The 19,947-nt window shown below is 36.8% G+C and overlaps 1 protein-coding gene across 1 annotated transcript in view; it reads left to right on the top strand.

Moving 5' to 3' along the window:
- C1H14orf39 (chromosome 1 C14orf39 homolog) overlaps window positions 1-2,474 on the top strand; it is a 50,637-nt gene extending 48,163 nt beyond the window's left edge. The window contains exon 17 of the mRNA XM_036010641.1: window positions 1,408-2,474. Coding sequence (XP_035866534.1) covers window positions 1,408-1,604 — 197 coding nt within the window. The 3' untranslated portion in view covers window positions 1,605-2,474. The remainder of the gene's footprint in view (window positions 1-1,407) is intronic.
- Window positions 2,475-19,947: the final 17,473 nt, after the last annotated feature.

The following is a 19,947-nucleotide window of genomic DNA, read 5'->3' as shown; positions in this document are numbered from 1 at the left end:
TGGGCCAGATCCCCAGTAGGGGATGTGTGAGACACAGCCACACATTGGTGTTTCTCTCCATCTCTCCTTCCCTTCCCCTCTCTATTAAAAAAAAAAGACTAAAAATAAATAAAATTTAAGAAAATCTAAAGTAAAAAAAAAGAAATGCCTCTATTGGTCATGCTGTATGGCTGGATACTTCCTGGACAGACCTTATATATAAAATCTCTTCTAACCACAGGTTACTTGAAGTCATGTGTACTGAAGTCAATGGAAAAATAAAGTGAGAAAGGGAGAAGGGAAGTACTCAAGTATCTGTAATCAATCCATCCATTCACCCACCCTACTGTTGGTTGGCTCAGATTTATTTAGGGTGAAATAGCAGATGTTTAAACTATATGAAATTTGTAAGTGGCATAAAGTAAATTGTTTTGCTTAATGTACTCATTGAATTGGTTCTCTATGGAAAAATGTAGGTGTTTTAAAAGACTTGTTTCAAGTATTTAGATGACTGTAGATTTTAAATTAACAATTAAAATTATAATTAAGATGTTGAAAGTATACTATAGTCATAAATAATAAAATGAATGAAAAATAATAGCTTTCCTTAACAATTCTGGGAGTCATGAACCAAATAATTTGTTATGTAAAATTGATTTTAAAAATTCCTTTTAAAACTCCAGCACCCTTTTCACTGTTCTGTCAAGTTCCTAGAACAATGTCATGAACAGTAATTATAGCTACTTGTAAATAATAGTTGAATAAGTTTGACTTATGCAGTGTCTCTCGGATCCACCATTTCCTCATTCCCTTTGCTATGACTTTAGGTAAGGCCAAGCTTTCATCATCTCTTTTCTGTTATTCTCTCTTCCAGACATTCTCCTGTTCTAGGCTTTTTGCACATTCTCTTCTGAATAACCCTTATATAAAGAAGTACAAATCTCTGCTTGAAAATATTAAATGGCTTTCTGTTATCTACCAAACAAGGTCTAGATTGTATACTTGGACAATTCATCAGTTTTTCCAAACTCAGCTTCATTAATTCTCTTTCAATAACTATTATTTCTCACTACTCCTGACAAGCTGAACTGATTTCTGTCATCCTTATATTTCCCGTGTACACCTGTTACTGTGCCTTTGTGCTGTGCTCTCCATTTGAGGTCTTTACTCTTCCTTCTACCTTATATACTAGTTCTTTGTATACTTGAGTTCAAGTTACCTTAAAGTAGGATTTAACTTTGAATCTGTATAAGCTTCCATAGTACAAAGGACAGTACTTTGCACAAAAAGGAATAGAGTCAAATATCTGCATGACAGATAAATGATTCAGTGTTACCATATTTATTGTATGCAATATACTGTAATATAGTAGGTTATACAAATTATGTAACATGAGTAGCATGATATTATATATATTTTTTTCTTCAGGAAATTTATTTGGGAAACCAGAAGGAGAAGATGCCTTTACATTTTCTTTTCCATCGGATTCTTCAACTCATACTTTTGGAGCTGGAAAAGATGATTTTAGTTTTCCATTTTCATTTGAACAGGATCAAAACCCAACACCTTCTGTAAAAGGGTTTTCATCTTCCTCACAAAGTACAACTCAATTTACTTTTTTTTGAACTAATTAATAATTTCTTGAATTATTTTACTGCTCTGTAATCTTCTAGGGCATAAATTTGCATTATTAAAATATGAAGACTACCTTTTTGTTGATTAAACAATAATAGGTTATTTAGTTATATAATTTGATTATACTACTTAAATATTGAAGGAAAGTACACCTATGTCATTTAATTTTGTGGGGTTTTTTGTGGTATTAGCTATTATCATCATTATTTTGGTTTTAATTTTGCAAGTCATTTTCAGCAGCACTTTCATTAATCCTAGTAGAATTGGATGCTTTTTCCATTAATCTTTATTGTAAATATTAAGTCTGCTTCTCCACAGAACTTAAGTTTCATTATGCTAGTGCTTTAGGTGCTTTGATAAGAACAAGGACTCCAGGCCATCAGAAGAACTTTGAGCAGTAACTGTACAGAATTAATGTTGAGGTGTACTTAGCTCTTTAGCTACTTAAAAAGCTTTTAAAATTACTGTTTCACTTATGCTTTACTATCTCAATATAAAGACTAATACCTTAACAATAATATCAAAGAATTTATGTTGCTGATAGTGCAAATATGTGTTTTCTTTTAATATAACAAGGGGTAAAATTCTAATTTTTATCAGTTTTTCCAATTTCTTTAGTAGAAGAAAATGAAATGTGTAACCACCAATTTCTGAAAATTGGATTGTTGTCTTGATGGTGACGCTGTTAATGTATTTTTTTTCCTAAAGCCTTTTTGAAGAACATTTAAAATTTTGTTTTCTGTGTTCAACAAAAATATATTTTTTATGCAGCATTTACTTGTTTATCAGTTATGTAGCTTAAATGAAGATATTTAAAATTTTATAAAATTATATAAACATTGCTCAATATCTTTGTATTTTGTGTTTTTTAAATTAGTTGTATTGAGTTATTAAGTAATAAAGAATCTGACTCCATATTTTGGATTTTAAGGGCCTCAATCTATTTTCTTCCCCTTCTGCCCTACATCTGGTCAAGCTGATAAGAAAGCCCATGTGTTCCCTCCTTTGGCACCAAGTTAAAACCATTTGTGGAAACTCCTGCCCCAGCCCCACCCCTAATGATATAAAAATCCAAAGCCAATCTCCTTTCTTTACTCTCTCAAGCCATTTTCAGACCAGATTGGAAGGCCTGGCCTTTTCTCCCCAGAAGAGCATTTTCATGCAGTTAATGTACCTTACTGGAGTGTGTCTGGTGTTATGCCTCAATGTCCCAAGCAAATTTTGAGTGAGAGTCTATCTTCTTTCTTCAGGGTGTTTACAACATATCAAATGGTATTAAATTAAGATTTCTGAAAGACAATTTTTAGGAATATATAACTAATGATAGAATTTAAGGGAACTTTGGACTCTTTTTTTTTTTTTAAATCTTCAACAATGGTTGAAAGATGAAAATTTCAGTTAAGCTGGAGTTTTTATATCAAGTGTTTACTGTATTGACCCTACAATTGAATTAATTGGTAGTTTTGATAAACTAAAAACACTGACTATATATGAGAATGAAGAAAAACCCTGGCTGGTGTGGCTGAGTGGACTGAGTGTTGGCCTGACAGCTAAAGGGTCACTGGTTCAATTCCCAGTCAGACAGGGCACATGCCTGGGGTGCAAGCCAGATCCCAGTTGGGGGTGCACAAGGGGTAACCACACATTGATGTTTCTTTCCCTCTTTATCTCCCTCTCTTCCTCTCTGTCTAAAAACAAAATCTTTTTTAAAAAGAAAGAAGAAAAATGTAATTGGTTTATTTGTTAGTTATAAAGAGGTTCAAAACTGGTTTTAACCTTGAGAAAACTAGTTAGTTATCCTGTGGTTTATTCTTACTTTAAATAAATGACTACCATACCAGTATAGTTAGATTTATCGTGTATCGATAAAAGAGGTAAAATATACATTTTAAAAATACCTACAGTGTGCCTGATATTTTGAAGGCATATAGAAGAGCTAAAAAGTCTTTTTTGTTGAATTTATTGGGGTGACATTGTTTTGAAAACCAGGTTTCAAGCATACAAATCAATAAAACATCCTGTGCCCATTGCCCCAAACAAAGTCTCTTTTGTAAAAGACATAGCCTTATACTCAAGGAACTTAAAATTTAATTGAGAAGACAAACTTACTAAACAACCCTGACCAGAGTGGCTCAGTTCATTGAGCATCGTCCCACAAAGTGAAAGATTGCCAGTTCAATTCCCTGTCAGAGCACATGCCTGGGTTGCAGGCCCCATCCCTGACTTGGGCATGTGTGAGAGAGAGGCAACCAATCTGTTTCTTTCACACATCAATGTTTCTCTTCTCTCTTTCTCCCTCCCTTACCCTCTCTCTAAAAGTAAAATCTTGGGAAAAAATTTTATGAAGCAAAAATATTAAAGTAGTTTATAATCAAATGTGAGAGTTTATAACTTGGCTTGTGGTAGAGAAGAGATTGAGTGCTTTAAGAATCAGAAAAAGAGAGGTCATCATGGAATGGAAAGCCAGGAAGGATTCATTGGGGAGATAGGACTTGAATTGGGACTTTAAAGGTATATAGACTGTAAAATCCGTCAGTGTAAGGTTGATACCTTTTTAGCTTTGCATTTTTTTACTGCCTAACTTTAGGGGAAAGTATTCAGTAGGATTTCATTAAATGCTTGTTGAATTAATAGAACTGACTGGATTGGTAAATGAGATAGGAAGGGCCTTCTAGGTAAGGGGAATAATATGAGCAAAAGAAAAATGCAACCACAAATTTAGTATGTGTGGAGGAAATACAGAATAGGCCTAATTGGAGTAAAGACTAAGAGTGGGAAATTGAGTTTAGTAGACACGATAGGACTGATATATAGAGGATCTTAAAGCGTTTTGACTTGATTTCTGAAGCCAATAAGGAACTTACATCCTAAAATGCCACAGTTGCAAGAGAAAAGGATTAGCTAAGAAAGATTAAGTTGGCAATACAGTCCGAGGAAAAATTCAAAGTTGAACCTGTCAGGTAATTGCAGTAGTTTAGATATGTAAATAAGCACATGAAAAGATGACCTACAACATATGTCATCAGAAACTTAAGTTAAAGGGCAATGACACCAAAATGCCACTCCACACCCACCAGAACGGCCAAAATCCAGAACATTGACACCAAATGGTGATAGGATGTGGAGCAACAGGAACTCCCAGTCATTGCTCTGGGGATGCAAAATGGTATAGCTGCTTTGAAAGATAGTTTGGCAGTGTCTTACAAAACTAAGCATACTCTCACTATATGATCCAGCAATAGCACTTTTTGGTGTGTACCCAAAGGAGGAGAAAACATATCTACATAAAAACATGAACATGGATGTTTAAAGCAGTTTTATGTATAATTGCCAAAACTTGGAAGCAACCAAGATGTTCAGTAGATGAATAGATAAGTAAACTGCTGTATATGCAGATAATGAAGTATTATTCAGTGTTAAAAAGAAATGAACAATTAAGCTATGAATAGACAGGAAACAAGTGCACATTACTAAGTGAAAGGAGACAGTCTGAAAAGTCTACATATTGTATAACTTCAACTATATAACATTCTGGAAAAGGCAAAACTGTGGAGACAGTAAAAAGATTCATGGTTAGGACAGTTTAGGGGGAGGGAACAAGGACTAGGCAGAGCACAGAGGATTTTAAAGTAGTGAAAATACTTTGTGATACTATAATGATGGATACATGTCATTATGAATTTGTCTAAACCCATAGAATGTACAACATGAAGAGTGAACCCTAATGTAAAACTATAGACTTGGGGTGATAATGTGCCAGTGTAGATTCATTGATTGTGACAGATGTACCACTCTGGTGGTGAATGTTGAGAATGGGGAAGGTAATGTGTGTGTGGAGGTAGGGAGTATATGGGAAAACTCTGAACATTCTGCTCAGTTTTGCTGTGATACTAAACTTCTCTAAAAAATAAAATCTATTTTAAAAAATCAATAGAAGGACAATTTAGAGACCCTTCCCCCTTCGCACACAAAGCCTTAATTAAGCTTTGCTGGTTGCAGGGTTGTAAATCCTTTTTGGGTAATAGAAAATATAAATATTAATTTTTACTTACTGTTACCGAGTAGGTATTAGAATCTGAGGGGCCTAAACTGGCAGCTGACTAGAGTTTAATAACTGATTAGAGAGAGAGTGCGCATTAGTAATTTTGAAGTGGTATTATTACTATTTTAAAAATAAAATTTTTCTGATCTTTTCAAAGAATGAATGAACATACAGTATGTAAACCTGGGTGGCATGTTGATACTTTCCCTTTGAATTTCAATTGTTGCTATATAATTTGCCTTAAAGGCTGAATGGCTCGTTTAGAAACATTCCCATTGCCTTGCTTTTATATTTTGCTTTTGATTTCTCCAAAGTTGACACAAGTCACATGTAATCAAATCTATATCCCTGCTGAATAGGCCTGTCCTAATGATTTCTGACTCACACCCAGGTTGTTTGCAGCTCAGCAGTTCTGTTTATAGATACATCACTTTGTATTCCGATGTTAACATCTTGCTAAGAATGTCTCTTAAAACATGATTTCTTTAATAATGTGCTTTTTTTTGTTTAGATATGAGTATGATACTCTTTTTAGAACTTTGCTACCTTACTTTTTAGAATCTGGTTTTTTTTCCAAATAATCAGCTCACCTCTTTATCTTTTGGCTGTGTTTTAAGAAGTGTTTTTTGGTAAGTATCTGTAGCTCCAGACTGATGACTCACACACAGAGCAGAGGAATGATGGACAGAGTATTAAATACAGTGGGACCTGGAGTCCTGTCCAGGTCTAAACACTGAGAAATTCATGTTAAAGTCTGATTCTTGGCCAACTGTTTATCTATTTGCCTCAGTTTATTTTCAAAGTGGGGTTGATGATCGTACCTATCAAATAGGATTGTTTGACCTAGTACTTACCTCATGGTAAGTGCTTGATGAATTGTGGTCTCATTTGGTTTAGAGATAAAAATTTTCATACAAAACAAGATATGTGATATTCAGTTTTTTTAAACATTTACTGATAAATACTAAGCACATCCAATGATAGAGATAAAAGATATTTTAAAATAACTTTATAGTCTGTCCAGTGACAAAGTGGGTATTCAAATAGATAGGTATTTTATATTAATTTAGTTGTACTATGGTCCAAATGGATCTGAAAAATAACTACTTGCAAAAGTTATGTGTCTCGTAAGTAAAAATTCTGTCTTCCAACATATCATAAAACGGTAACACTGAAATATTTACTCCCTAATCTTATTTTTATTCTTTTGCCTTTTATAACTAATTGATACCTTCTGATGATAGAAAAAATTTGAATTGTGCATTGATTTTATGAATAACTAATATTCTACGTCTGTTGAATTAGTATGTCTTTTAAAATATATTTTATTGATTATGGTATTACAATTGTACCATTTTTCCTCCCCTTTATTCCCCTCCATCCTATACCCCCCTCCCACCAGCATTCCCCCACCCTAGTTCATGTCCATGGATCATACATATAAGTTATTTAGCTTTTCCATTTCCCATACTATTCCTAACCTCCCGTGTCTATTTTACACCTACCATTTATGCTTCCTATTCCCTGTACCTTTTCCCCCATTCTCCCCCAACCCTCTCCCTGCTGATAACCCTCCATGTGATCTCTATTTCTATGAATCTGTTCTTGTTCTAGTTGTTGCTTAGTTCACTTTTGTTTTTGTTTTTTGGGGGCTCAGTTGTTGATAGTTGTGAGTTTGTTGCCTTTTTAATGTTCATAGTTTTTATTTTCTTTTTCTTACATAAGTCCCTTTAACATTTTCTGTAATAATAGTTTGGTGGTGATAAACTCCTTCAGCTTTACCTCATCTGAGAATCACTTTATCTGCCCTTCAATTCCAAATGATAGCTTTGCTGGATAGAGTAATCTTGTGTGTAGGTCCTTGCCCTTCATGATTTCAAATACTTCTTTCCAGCCCCTTCTTGCCTGCAAGGTTTCTTTTAAGAAATCAGCTGCTAGTCTTATGGGTACTCCTTTGTAAGTAACTATTTCCTTTTCTCTTGCTGCTTTTAAGATTCTCTCCTTATCTTTCATCTTGGCTAATGTAATTATGATGAGCATTAGTATGTGCTTCCTTGGGTCCAACTTCTTTGGGACTCTCAGAGCTTCCTGCAAATCTATTTCCTTTGCCAGATTAGGGAAGTTCTCCATCATTATTTTTTCAAATAAGTTTTCAATTTCTTGCTCTTCCTCTTCTCCTCTGGCACCCCTATGATTCAGATGTTGGAATATTTAAAGTTGTCCTGGAGGTTCCTAAGCCTTTCCTTATTTTTTTGAATTCTTGTTTCTTTATTTTGTTCCAGTTGAATGTTTATTTTTTCCTTCTTATCTAAATTGTTGATCTGAGTCCTGGTTTCCTTCCCTTCCCTGTTGGTTCCCTGTATATTTTGCTTTATTTAACTTTGCATAGCCTTCACTTCTTCCTTTATTTTGTAACCATAGGCAGCCATTTCTGTGAGCATCCTGATTACCAGTGTTTTGAACTCTGCATTTGATAGATTGGCTATCTCTTCATCACTTAGTTCTATTTTTTTTCTGGAGCTTTCACCTGTTCTTTCATTTGGACCATATTCTTTTGTCTTGGTGCACCTGTTATGTAATAAGGGGCGGAGCCTCAGGTATTCACCAGGGCAAGGCAGCCCACACCTGCTGTGTTCTGGCTTGTATGTGGGGGAGGGGTCCGAGAGAGAACAATGCCACTTGCTCAGCTCTCAGCTGACTTTCAGTCACTTCCTCTACTACTCACAAGCAAATTTGGCCCTTCTGGTGCTATTTCCAGGTGGGTGGGTTTGTGTACATTCTAGAACCTGGGTGGGTCTCTCCAATGAACTCTCCTGTGAGGCTGGAACTTTCTCCTGCTGCCTCAATTTCTACAGGCTTTTTTCAGTCAGAGGTTTTGAGGCTTTATTTCCCCATGTTGGAACCCTGGGTTGCATGGTTTGTCTTGCTCCCCAGTTGTTCCTCCTGGTTTATCTGCATGCAAATGTGGGACTGCTTGGTCCACTAGCCACTGCCTCACCTGGTCTTCCAGTCACTGCCTTGACCTGCTATCCTCTTCACCCCAGCTGCCTGCCTCCACCCTTCCTACCAGTCTAGATGAATGTTTCTTCTTTAACTCCTTGGTTGTCAGACTTCCAGACATTTCAATTCTCTGGCAGTTCTGGTTGTTTTTGTTTTTAAATTTGTTGTTGTCCTTCTTTTGGTTGTGCAAGGAGGCACAGTATATCTACCTACACCTCCATCTTGGCTGGAAGTCATTTAGCATATCTTTAAGTTTCATCCATGTTGTAGCATATGACAGGTTTTCCTTCCTTTTTCAGGCAGAATAATATTCCATTTGTATGTATATACCATATTTTGTTTATTTACTCATCTATTGATGAACATTTGGGTTGCTTCCACCACTTGCTTCTTGTGAAGAGTGCTGCTGCCTATGCACGTGGGTATGCAAATACATGTTTGAAACCTTTCTTTTAATTCTTTTGGATATATACCCAGAAGTATGATTTCTGGATGATATGGTCACTCAATTTCTAATTTTTTGAAGAAACTCCACAGTGTTTTTCATAGTTTTGCACCATTTTACATTCCCACCAATAGTGTACAAGGGTTTCAATTTCTTCACATCCTCACTAACACTTGTTAAATATTTTCTGTTTGGTTTGTGTTTTTATAGTAATTGTCTGGAAGAGTATCATTCACTGGTTACTATTTCAGGGGAGGATTCTAAACACCTTGCCCTCTGCACGTTGGTATCAGAGTCACTAAGGAAAACATAACCCAGTCGTGCACTGGATGAAACAACACTTGACTGAAATAAAGAATAGATATAGCAAGACCAGTAGGTCTCTTTTGGCAACCACACAGGTCAGTTTGCCTACTCGTGCCCCTGTCATGAAGCAATGGAAGGGGCATGACTCCTCTTATGTGGAATCTGAAGTACTGCAAGCTGGGGACATGCCTGAGAGTCACTGACACACACAAGAAAAATGAAACATCACTCATTGAGTATGAAATAGGGAAAGCTATTCTCACACAAAGTGATAAGCCTGCACAGGTTGTGTAGACTGCATCTCATGGTTAGAAATCATTCTGGGCAGAGGCCCATTCTTATGTGACTGAATGGGGGTTGAAAAACTGCATGTACATGTCTGCCTTTCTCAACAGTAACCATGCTGATGGGTGTGAGGTTATATCTCACTGTAGTTTTGTTTTGCCTTTTTCTGATCATTGGGAATGTTGAGTATCTCTTCACATACTTGTTGGCCATTTGTATATAATATTGGGAAAAAATGTCTATTAAAGTCTTTTGCCATTTTAAAATTGGGTTATTTTATATTTTGTTGTTTAGTTATAGGAGTTTTTAAAAATATATTTTGGATATTAACTCCTTATCAGATATGTATTCTTACACTGGCTGGTGTGGCTCAGTGGATTGAGTGCCAGCCTGCAAACTGAGAGGTTGCCAGTTTAATTCCCAGTCAGGGAACATCCCTGGGTTGTAGATCCCCAGATCGGGGTGTGCAAGAGGCAATTGATGGATATTTCTCTCACAAATCAATATTTCTCTCCTTCTCTTTCTCCTCCCCTCCCCACTTGCTAAAAAATAAATAAAATCTTCTAAACATTAAAATACTAATAAAAACTAAAAAAATATTTTCTCCTATTCCATTGGTTTCCATTTACTCTGTTGATTATGTCTTCTGATATAAAAGATATTGTTTGATATAGTCCTACTTGTCTAATTTTGCTTTCATTGTCTGTGTTTTGGTGTCACATCCAAGAAGTCAGTTGTCATTAAACTTTTCCTCTAGGTTTTAATAGTTTTGAGTCTTACATTTAAGTCTTTAATTCTTTTTGAGTTAATTTTTGTATATGATCTTTTGCAGTGGATATTCAGTATTCCCAGCACCATTTCTTGAAGAGACTGTGCTTTCCTCTCTCAGTGGTCTTGGCACTCTTGTCAAAGATCATTTGACCATATATGTAACAGTTTATTTCTGGGCTCTCTATTCCATTCCATTGCTCTACTTGTGTATCTTTATGCCAGTACCACACTCTTGAATATTCTAGCTTTGTAATATATTTGAAATGAGAAAGTGCGAGTTCTCTAATATTGTTCTTCTTTTATCAAAATTATTTTGTCCAGTCAGGATCTGTTGTCGATTTCATATGAATTTTAAGATGAAATTTTGTATTCTGCAGAAATTGCCAATGGGATTTTGATGGGGATTAAGCTGAATCTGTAGATTGCTTTGAGTGGTATGGGTGTTTTTACAATGTTATCTTTCAACCATGAACACAAGATGTCTTTTTTTTTAAAGATTTTATTTATTTATTTTTAGGGAGGGAAGGCGGGGGGGGAGAGAGAGAGAGAGAGAGAGAGAGAGAGAGAGAGAGAGAGAGAGAGAGACATCAATGTGCGGTTGCTGGGGGTTGTGGCCTGCAACCCAGGAATGTACCCTGGCTGGGAATCGAACCTGGGACACTTTGGTTCCCAGCCCGCGCTCAATCCACTGAGCTACGCCAGCCAGGGCTACAAGATGTCTTTCCATTTATTTGTGTCTTTAATTTCTTTCATCAATGACTTAGACTTTTCAGTATACATGTCTTTCACCTCCTTGGCTAGATTTATTCCTAAGTATTTTATTCTTCTTGATGCCGTTGTAAGTGGAATTATTTTCCTTTTTGGATTATTCATTCTTAGTGTGTAGAAAACAACTGATTTTTGTACATTAATTTTGCATTCTACAATTTTGCTAAATTAATATATTAGTTCTGAACTTTCTTGTAGAATCTATAAAGTTTCCTACATATCAATTTATGTCACCTACAAAGATAACTTTGCTTCTTTTTCACTTTGGATGCCTTTCATTTTGCTTTTTTTGCATAATTTCTCTGCCTAGAACTTCCAGTGCTACGTTGAATAGAGAGAGCAAGAGAAGGCATCCTTGCCTTCTTACTGATTTTAGAAGGAAAAACTTTTAGTTTTTCACCATTGAGTTTGATGTTAGTTGTGGACTTTTTATATATAGCTTTTATTATGTTAAGGCAACTTCCTTCCACTTTTAGTTTGGTGAGGTATTTTCTGAGGAGAGGATGTTGAATTTTGTCAAATGATTTTTCTGCATCAACTGAGATGATCGTGGTTTTTGTCCTTCATTCTGTTAATGTGGTGTATCACATTTATTGGTTTGCCTATAATGAACCATTTTTGCATTGCAGGAATACTGGTAAATCTCACTTGGAGATAACATGTAGTCCTTTTAATGTGCTGTTGAATTTGGATTACTAGTATTTTGTTGAGGATTTTTGCATCAATATTCTTCTAGTGAAAAGTTATCAGGATAATGCTGTTTTCATAAACGAGTTTGAAAGTATCCCTTCTTCAAGTTTTTGCAAGAGTTTTAGGAGGATTGCTGTTAATTCTTCTTTAAATGCTTGGTAGAATTCTCCAGGGAAGCCATCTGGTCCAGGACTTTTCTTTGTTGAGAGGTTTTTGATCACTGATTCAGTCTCCTTACTAGTTATTATCCTGTTCAGACTTTTTATTTCTTCATGATTCAGTTTTCAATGATTGTGTGTTTCTATGAATTTATATATTTTTTCTGGGTTATGCTTTTGTTGGCATGCAACTTGTCATAGTATTCTCTTGTAACCCCCTTTTTATTATTGCTTTTTTAAAAGATTTTATTTATTTATTTTTAGAGAGGGAAAGGCGGGAGGGAGAGAGAGAGAGAGAAACATCAATGTGCGGTTGCTGGGGGCCATGGCCTGCAACCCAGGCATGTGCCCTGACTAGGAATCAAACCTGCAACACTTTGGTTCGCAGCCCGCGCTCAATCCACTGGGCTACGCCAGCCAGGGCTTCTTGTAACCCTTTTTATTATTTCTGTTGTATTGGTTGTAATGACCCCTCTTTCATTTCTGCTTTTAGTCATTTGAGTCTTCTTTTTTCTTAATCGATCTAACTAGCAGTTTATCTATTTTGTTTATGTTCTTTAAAACAACCCATTCTTAGTTTTATTGTTTTCTATTGTTTTTCTGTTTTCTATTTCATTGATATCTGCTCTAATGTTTATTATTTTCTTTTTCCACCTACTGCAAAATATTATTGTATATTAATTTTTCATTGATGGTCAGTAGGATAGGTAAGGAAGCAATATCTTGAAATAAATCAACTTCAGTGTGTTGTGTAGAACCAGGTACTCTTTGTTGGAGACTGGGGCTCACTGTCAGACTATCAGAAATGAAAGTTTCCTACCCTCCCCATGGTGGTAATAGGGAGCGCGGGTCTGGGCCCACTTTCCCCAACAATGTGATTTCATCTCTGTCATTACACATGCGCAGACTTGCAGGCAGCCACATTTCCTAGACATCTGTTAAAGAGAGTCAAAGGCAAAGAATTAACACCTGCATAAAGGATGCAAACCAGACCATCACATTAAAGAGTATAAATTGATAAAATGAAAATGTAGTAAATGACATCCTAATGGTCCTTATTCTGGTTTCCTAATTCTTTGTGCCAAGGTGCTTTTATGCACCACTGACGTAGAGCCATCACAACCTCCAGCCAGCCCGTTAGTCTAATTACAGCCTAATGCTCTCCAAATCTGTCTGTCATAAAAGCCTGCATAACCTGCCCTTCCTTAATTCAGATGGGTCAGACTGAGCACTTTGACAAATCTGAACCACAGTGTATGTATAACCTTATAGGATACACAAAATATATGTTCTTAAGGAAAGTGTGCATTTAAGCTATCTTTGGTATGATAACCTGTCTTTGTACATAGATTAAGAGTTCATGAAACTAGAGGACTTTTAGGATTAATGAGGTCATATAATTAAACTGCTGTGAAAACTCTAAGTAAAGGTCTTATTTAATCTCCATATCTTAATATTTGTATTCACTTTGGGCATGCAGTTTTGTCTTAGTAAGACATTAGAAAAATTAGTCAGGTTATTGTTTAGTCATATTATCAATATATTAATAATAGCTAATAAGCATAATTGCTTTACATGGATTGACTTATTTAATCCTATAATAACCCTAATCAGAAGCCATTATTTTAGAGATGAGGAAACCAAAGCATAGGAGAGGTTATCTCAGATCACACAACAGGTAATTGGTAGACCTGGAATTTGAGCCCAGGCAGTCAGTCTGTCTTAAGGTCGGATCTCTTAACTCCTATACCAGACTTCCTACATGAGTGTAGAAATGCAAGTCAAGGCCTTCTGTATCATTAAGGGTTCTTAGAATGTATCTTAGCTCACAGTATGTCCAGAAGGGTCAGAAAGCCAGGTGTGGGGCCATCTGTCCAGAAACAGTGTTGAAAATCATGCCACAGACCTGGTTCCTTAAAACTACCTTAGCTTTCCCTCTGGTACAACATCATACTTGAACCACTGCCGTCAGCTAAGCTCAATTCCAGTTGTCGCTGCTAGAATCTACTACAGCATCCAACTCTGGACATAGCCACCTCCTCACTAGAATAGATTCTGTCAAGTCTCTGCTTCTTTGCATCTGCAGGTCCTGTATGCAAGTCCAGCCTCTGTGGCTTATAACGACCACAGAGAAAATGCCCCGCAAAGACGTCGGAGGCAATGCATTTGTTTCGGGTGAAACAATTATGCAAACCTTTGACAAAGAAAGCAATTTTTAATTGTTGATATGTATCACCACTGAGAGGAATTTAAAGTCACCAAGAACATTTGCATTAATTAGGCACAATCAAGCTGTAGAGATCATGGAAAACAGGAATGTTTCCTCAAGGATATATTTTCCATTCCGATTAGCAAAAAATACCCCTGAAAATCCTCATGGGAAGTGAGTAATCACAGGCAGTATCTCCTGAGTCTATGTCTTTCTTTGCACTGTAGAATGTTTCACCTCATATGACTCTAATGAAGAAAAAACTAGTTTGTTGTTGGAGTGTAAAGACTAAATAATGATAAATTGGTTGCCTGAAGTGCAGTTAAAAAAGAAACAAATGGATGTGTGGCATTAACAGAGTTAATTAGAGATGCAGATTAAAAGGCAAGATTAAGTAGTGGAAGAAAAGCAGAGAGTCACCTTCGGCCCAGACCCGCCAAGCAGGCGCGGTCAGTCACCTAGCAACAAGTTTCCTATCCCCGCTGTGCTCTTTAATTCAGCAAATCTGCTCAGGATGGCGGGCTGTGCTCCTGACAAAACGCATTATGTAGGAGCCTGAGGGATACAAAAATCCACTGAATACAGCACTCTGCTCCCTATTGACCACTGATCCTTTCTCTCAATCCACAAAAGAGGCTCACATAATGCCCTGAAAGGAGAAGAGTCTCCACAGAGAAAACATTTGCTTGTAATTGAGATTGACTACATAATGAAAATGATGTTCTTTTTAAAATTCTGCTTGTTGAGGCCACACTTTTTGTCTCCTGGCACTCAAAACACATCCCTGCTGGGAAAAGGGGCAAACATTGTAAAAACTCAAAACTGTGATTTTTTTCCTTTGCATTGAAAACACCCATTCTATAACAAAATGGCTAGGTCTCTCTCCTTAGAACTAAACAAGTGATAAGAAGGTAAACAGGAAAACTTCTATTCAGAGTTGCTGTCACAAATGCTTGCTTTGCTGAAGGCGTACAGGCCATGCATGCTCATTCATTTGCACAATGACTAGAGAACTTTGATTTCTTGATTGTACCCCTCAGTGAAGAGAGCATAAATTGCTCTCTGGTCGAAACACAGTCACCATTTCAAATATGTGGGTTAAAACACCCATTGAGATTTTAGCCTGGCTTGGAGGAAGGGGCAGAGACAAGGAGAAGGCAGAATAGCTCAACTTCTTAATCTAGAGGACACCATTACAGTGACCTGTGTAGGCCTTAAACTGATTTCCTATAAAAAGATTACAATGGGATCTTTGTGAAGGCTAATCCAACAGAGTCACAGTTGTTCTAAAACCAGGTCATTACTTCATTATTTTGAAGCAAAACTGAAATTATTTTTAAATAGATTAGCAAACATTAATATACACATTTGGGTTTCTATATTTCAAGGATTTTACAAAAAATAAGGGACTTGTTACATAGTAACAAAATATTCTTACTCAAATGATTCAATAAACATTTACAAGGCATCTATCTACCTGTGCCAGGCACTGTTCTAAAGGCTGGGATTCAGAGATTAAAAATAAAAAAAAGAAAGAGACCTAGCCCTCAAGAGAAACTGAAGAGTGTCATACAATTAAAGCAGGGTGTGAAGGGTATTGTGATAGAATTTGGTACAGGGTCATAAGAGAACAGCTAGAGTGATATATGGCCCCAAATGTAGCAGTAGTGATTTTGCACACGAAAGATTTTCTGGGGAAGATGACACCAGAGCTAACCCCTTAAGGATGTGTGGTTAGAGGCTGTCCACATTCTTGGCAGAGAAAACACTGTGTGAAGATTCTAAGAGAAAGAACATGGTGCTTTGGGTGACTGACAGGAGCTCAAACGAGAGGAGGCTGGAGGTGTGGAGGCATTCAAGGACCAGATCACATCCAGCCTCATGTGCTGGAACTGAGGGCTTTTCTTGAAGGGAATGAGGAAATACTGATAGATCTTAATGATGATTAGATTTACGGTGACATTAACGTGATTTTTAATTCCTCTTCCCAAGAAAAGTTCCCAAGTAATAAAGGAATGCCAATTCCCCATTATATTACCATTTAAATTAGGTGATGGAGTTCAGATTTTGCTGAAAATTCTGGTTGGGAAAGAGCATTGTTGGTTTTACTGAGTGTTTGAAAGTGAAAAATAATACTTCAGTTGTCAGGGCAGAGTGAGGTGGTGAGTCCCTGGTATTACTGAGGCTGCACCAGGTCGGCACAGAGTGAAACAAAGACGAATGTAGTGAGGGCAATTTTGCACATCGTTATTTTGCTGGTTAATAAAATTGTGACCGTGATTAAATCAGAATAACAGGGCAAAATAGGTTATTTTCTGGCTTTCTAGCCTTGAAAGTGAAAGCTGCTATGTCCCTATGATGAAAATCCACTGGTATTTTTGACTATGTTAGTTAATGGACTAAATTAATGAATTGTGTGCACTGTCTATCTGGGCAGAAACATGGGAGATTATATTAAACACAAAACAGGTCCCAAAAGGCCAGTTTATTATCTACACAGAGACATGATTAAAGACATGTCAATGCACAGTATAGCTATTGTCTAGCAGTTGTCACAGGAAGGCTGTACTGCACTGTCCGCAATAATGAGCACCTGCTTGCCTTTTCCACCCCCATTGTCTCTTCCCACACTCTCAGAATACAGTTATGTCTAGACAAGGCACAAGAGGGAGAGTCCAGTATCTAGATCAGAGCCAAAGATGAACCAGTCCTGAATTATTTTATATCTCTGCTCGGTGGCACATTCCCATATTGGCCACATTGCTGATGGCACCCCATAGAAGGCCCAGCAGAAAGCAGTCTCGGCACAGTACTTCTTGGTTACCTAATTTTTAAGAAGGCGTGCCAGAACTCAAGAGGTAAAAAAGAACATGAAAGGTGACAATGGAAATACCCAGGACTGAAAGGACAGGAGCTACATTCATAGCAGACCCCCGGCCCTTCCACTGTGCAGTGGGCAGTTGCTAGACTGATGCCGGCGGGCTTAGCAAGCGTCAGCATTCCCTTATCCTTTTTTGAAAGCCTATTCCTGCAAAAGTTTCATAGTGGCTATTTCAAGAGTTACTTCACAGTAGCTTTCTTCAATATTAGACAGGATCCTTGGGAAAACAGGTTCACAGCAATGCTGATCGATTCCCTACATAAGGTGAGTTTAAACTCTTGAGTGAAAATGGGCCACATCAAGTCTGCATGGTGAGCTCTGGGGGATTTATGAAAAAGCAGGTAGTGGAAAGAGTTAGGCAGTCTCACTCCACTAGTTTCTTTCAGAGAACACGCTTCAAAACTCTGCGAATATTACCTTCTCACATTTATGTCTAAGCAGTTAAACCACATTATCCACCCTCTTAGCTTTCTCCTGGAAGATTATCTGACATTTAACATTCACCAGTTTTTCTGAAAAGGTTAATAGTTCGCCAGCCGAAGTTAGGACTAAATGGAGTTGATCATTCTGAAATCTTTGGGTTGAAATGCGAGGGCTTTGTGTTGACAGTCTGGGGACTGTAATGAGTCTAGTGCATTCTTAAGACTTGCTTCTTTTGCCCTGTGAATGGAGAGAATAAAATTATAGTCTCTAGGTGTTTTCCACGGTTCTTTCACATGCAGGCTTTCCGACACCAATTAAAGAGATTATGTCATCAAGTGAAAGGAAAGCTATAACTTGTATGTTAATGCTATGATTACTTAAGACAGGGTCACACGGCCCAAAAGCATAGGAGCTGACCTTCAAAAAAATAACTTGAGCTCAATTCCTAATTAACCTTTTTCAATACAAGAAAGAATAATTTCAGGCCATTGGTCCCCTTAAATCCTCATTTTTTTTCTTGTACAATGACTGTGTAACCACAATCAAGTAGTAATTGTCAAAAGATTTTTTCCCCTTAATGATGTTATCTTTAAGGATTAATTTTTATTTCCACTTAAAATATTCTGTTTTCTCAGTGAATAAAACTGTGAGAAGCATACTTAAACCTACAAAAAGTGTAGTGTTAAAAAAAGTTGACGATGCACAAAAATGTCAAATAAGTATTGTACTTTCTCACTACATTCTCAACAATGTGACATCATAATCATGTGGACAAATGAAAATATATATACATTTTAAAAAATTATGTTGGAATCCAAAAATTTTATCACTTTCAATTAATGTTCTCTGTAATTCTTAAAACTTTGTTCTGCTGTACAATGCATATTTTATGCCAGAAATTGCTCCATGATAAAAGTATCACAATTATGCTAGCTCTTGTTTAGTCAGGCCTGGAGTTCATAGCTGATGGACTTCACATTTCTGAAAATCTCTGGTACCCTCTGGCTGAACAAAAGAGAAAGCTACTTTTTACAGTGCTGTTGAAGACTTTGGTCCTGATGCTCATATTTGCCTCTGGAGATTATAAGAATTCTCTGAACAGATGATTTTCACATCATTTAGTAATTACTCTCTTACAACCTCCATATTAAAACAGCACTTATCAAATTTAAAATCAACATGAGCATTTTTGTGCTATAGTTTTAAATACTTTAAATGTGCCTTGCCTGTGGTTTCTACTGGCTCACCTCTTTGACTATTTTGAATTCAGATTGTAGATAACAAAGGCTAAAATGTTAATAAATCATTCAGAAACTGTCTTAGTGACATCTTTATTTTTCTATTTTACATTTCCCCCAGGTTTGTTATAGCTGCAATTTTTATTCTGTTAATAATTTGCAATGCCACACAAAATCCTGCAGTATTTTAACGGAATTTGTAATTACTATCCTTCTGGTTAAAACACCTCAATACTTGGGTCTGAAGTGGTATTGTGGTAGAAGTAGAGCAGTAATAGACTTTTTTAAAGGGCCCCACAAAATGCCTGCGATACATCGGCAAATATGAATTTTTCGCATACTCTTTGCCTCTTGAACAATGTACAGAGGAACACACTGCTGTTTTGTTTATCGGTTATATTTCTCTTGGAGCATTCATACATACCAGGATTGAAAGGAAGAGCAGGGACCAGTAATGAGACACAATTAATGTCTTACATAGGTTTCACTCAAATCAGAAAAATGACACCAAGGACATGGCAGCGAGCACAATGGAAAACAGTTGGAGCACAGCTGGAAAAGTTGCCTTGATATATAAGTATGCAATTGGCATTGATCCCTAGGCTTTTAGGATGAAACAGGAAAAAAAATCTTCCGGCTCTCAACCCAATCTATAAAGTAAAGAAACCTACGATGTTGGAAAAGCAAGCAAAAAAGCCTACATTTCAAAGAGCAAATTTTATGTAGGCTTAGCTTTGTTCCAGGATAAAACATAACCCTTGTCAAATGTGTGCGTGTTTGTGCGGGCACTTGTCGGTGGGGGCACTGGGTGCAGGGGGAGTTCAACATGGATTTATGACGTGGGTTGTTGAACTTCAGGGAAAGTCAGAATGATTTCTAAAATCACTGTCACCAGTGTTCCACTCCTGGTTGGTGGATTCTTTGGTGCTGTTTAGTTCCCTTGAATTCGTTTGAAAAGAAAGAGTGTTAAGACAGGATCTGAGATGTGCTAAATAAGCCCCATTCTTCAGTCGGTGTCTAGAGTGACTGAGAGCAAGTAGTCAGCTAAACCTCACTGTTAACATTTGCTTCCATTTGGTCAGCTGAAATGCATATCAACTCATAAACAGTGTTACGT

The sequence above is a fragment of the Phyllostomus discolor genome, chromosome 1, assembly GCF_004126475.2.
Source record: "Phyllostomus discolor isolate MPI-MPIP mPhyDis1 chromosome 1, mPhyDis1.pri.v3, whole genome shotgun sequence".
Classification (NCBI taxonomy): Eukaryota; Metazoa; Chordata; class Mammalia; order Chiroptera; family Phyllostomidae; genus Phyllostomus; species Phyllostomus discolor.
The sequence above is the reverse complement of the archived record's forward strand: the minus strand, read 5'-3'. Positions and strand labels throughout refer to the sequence as shown.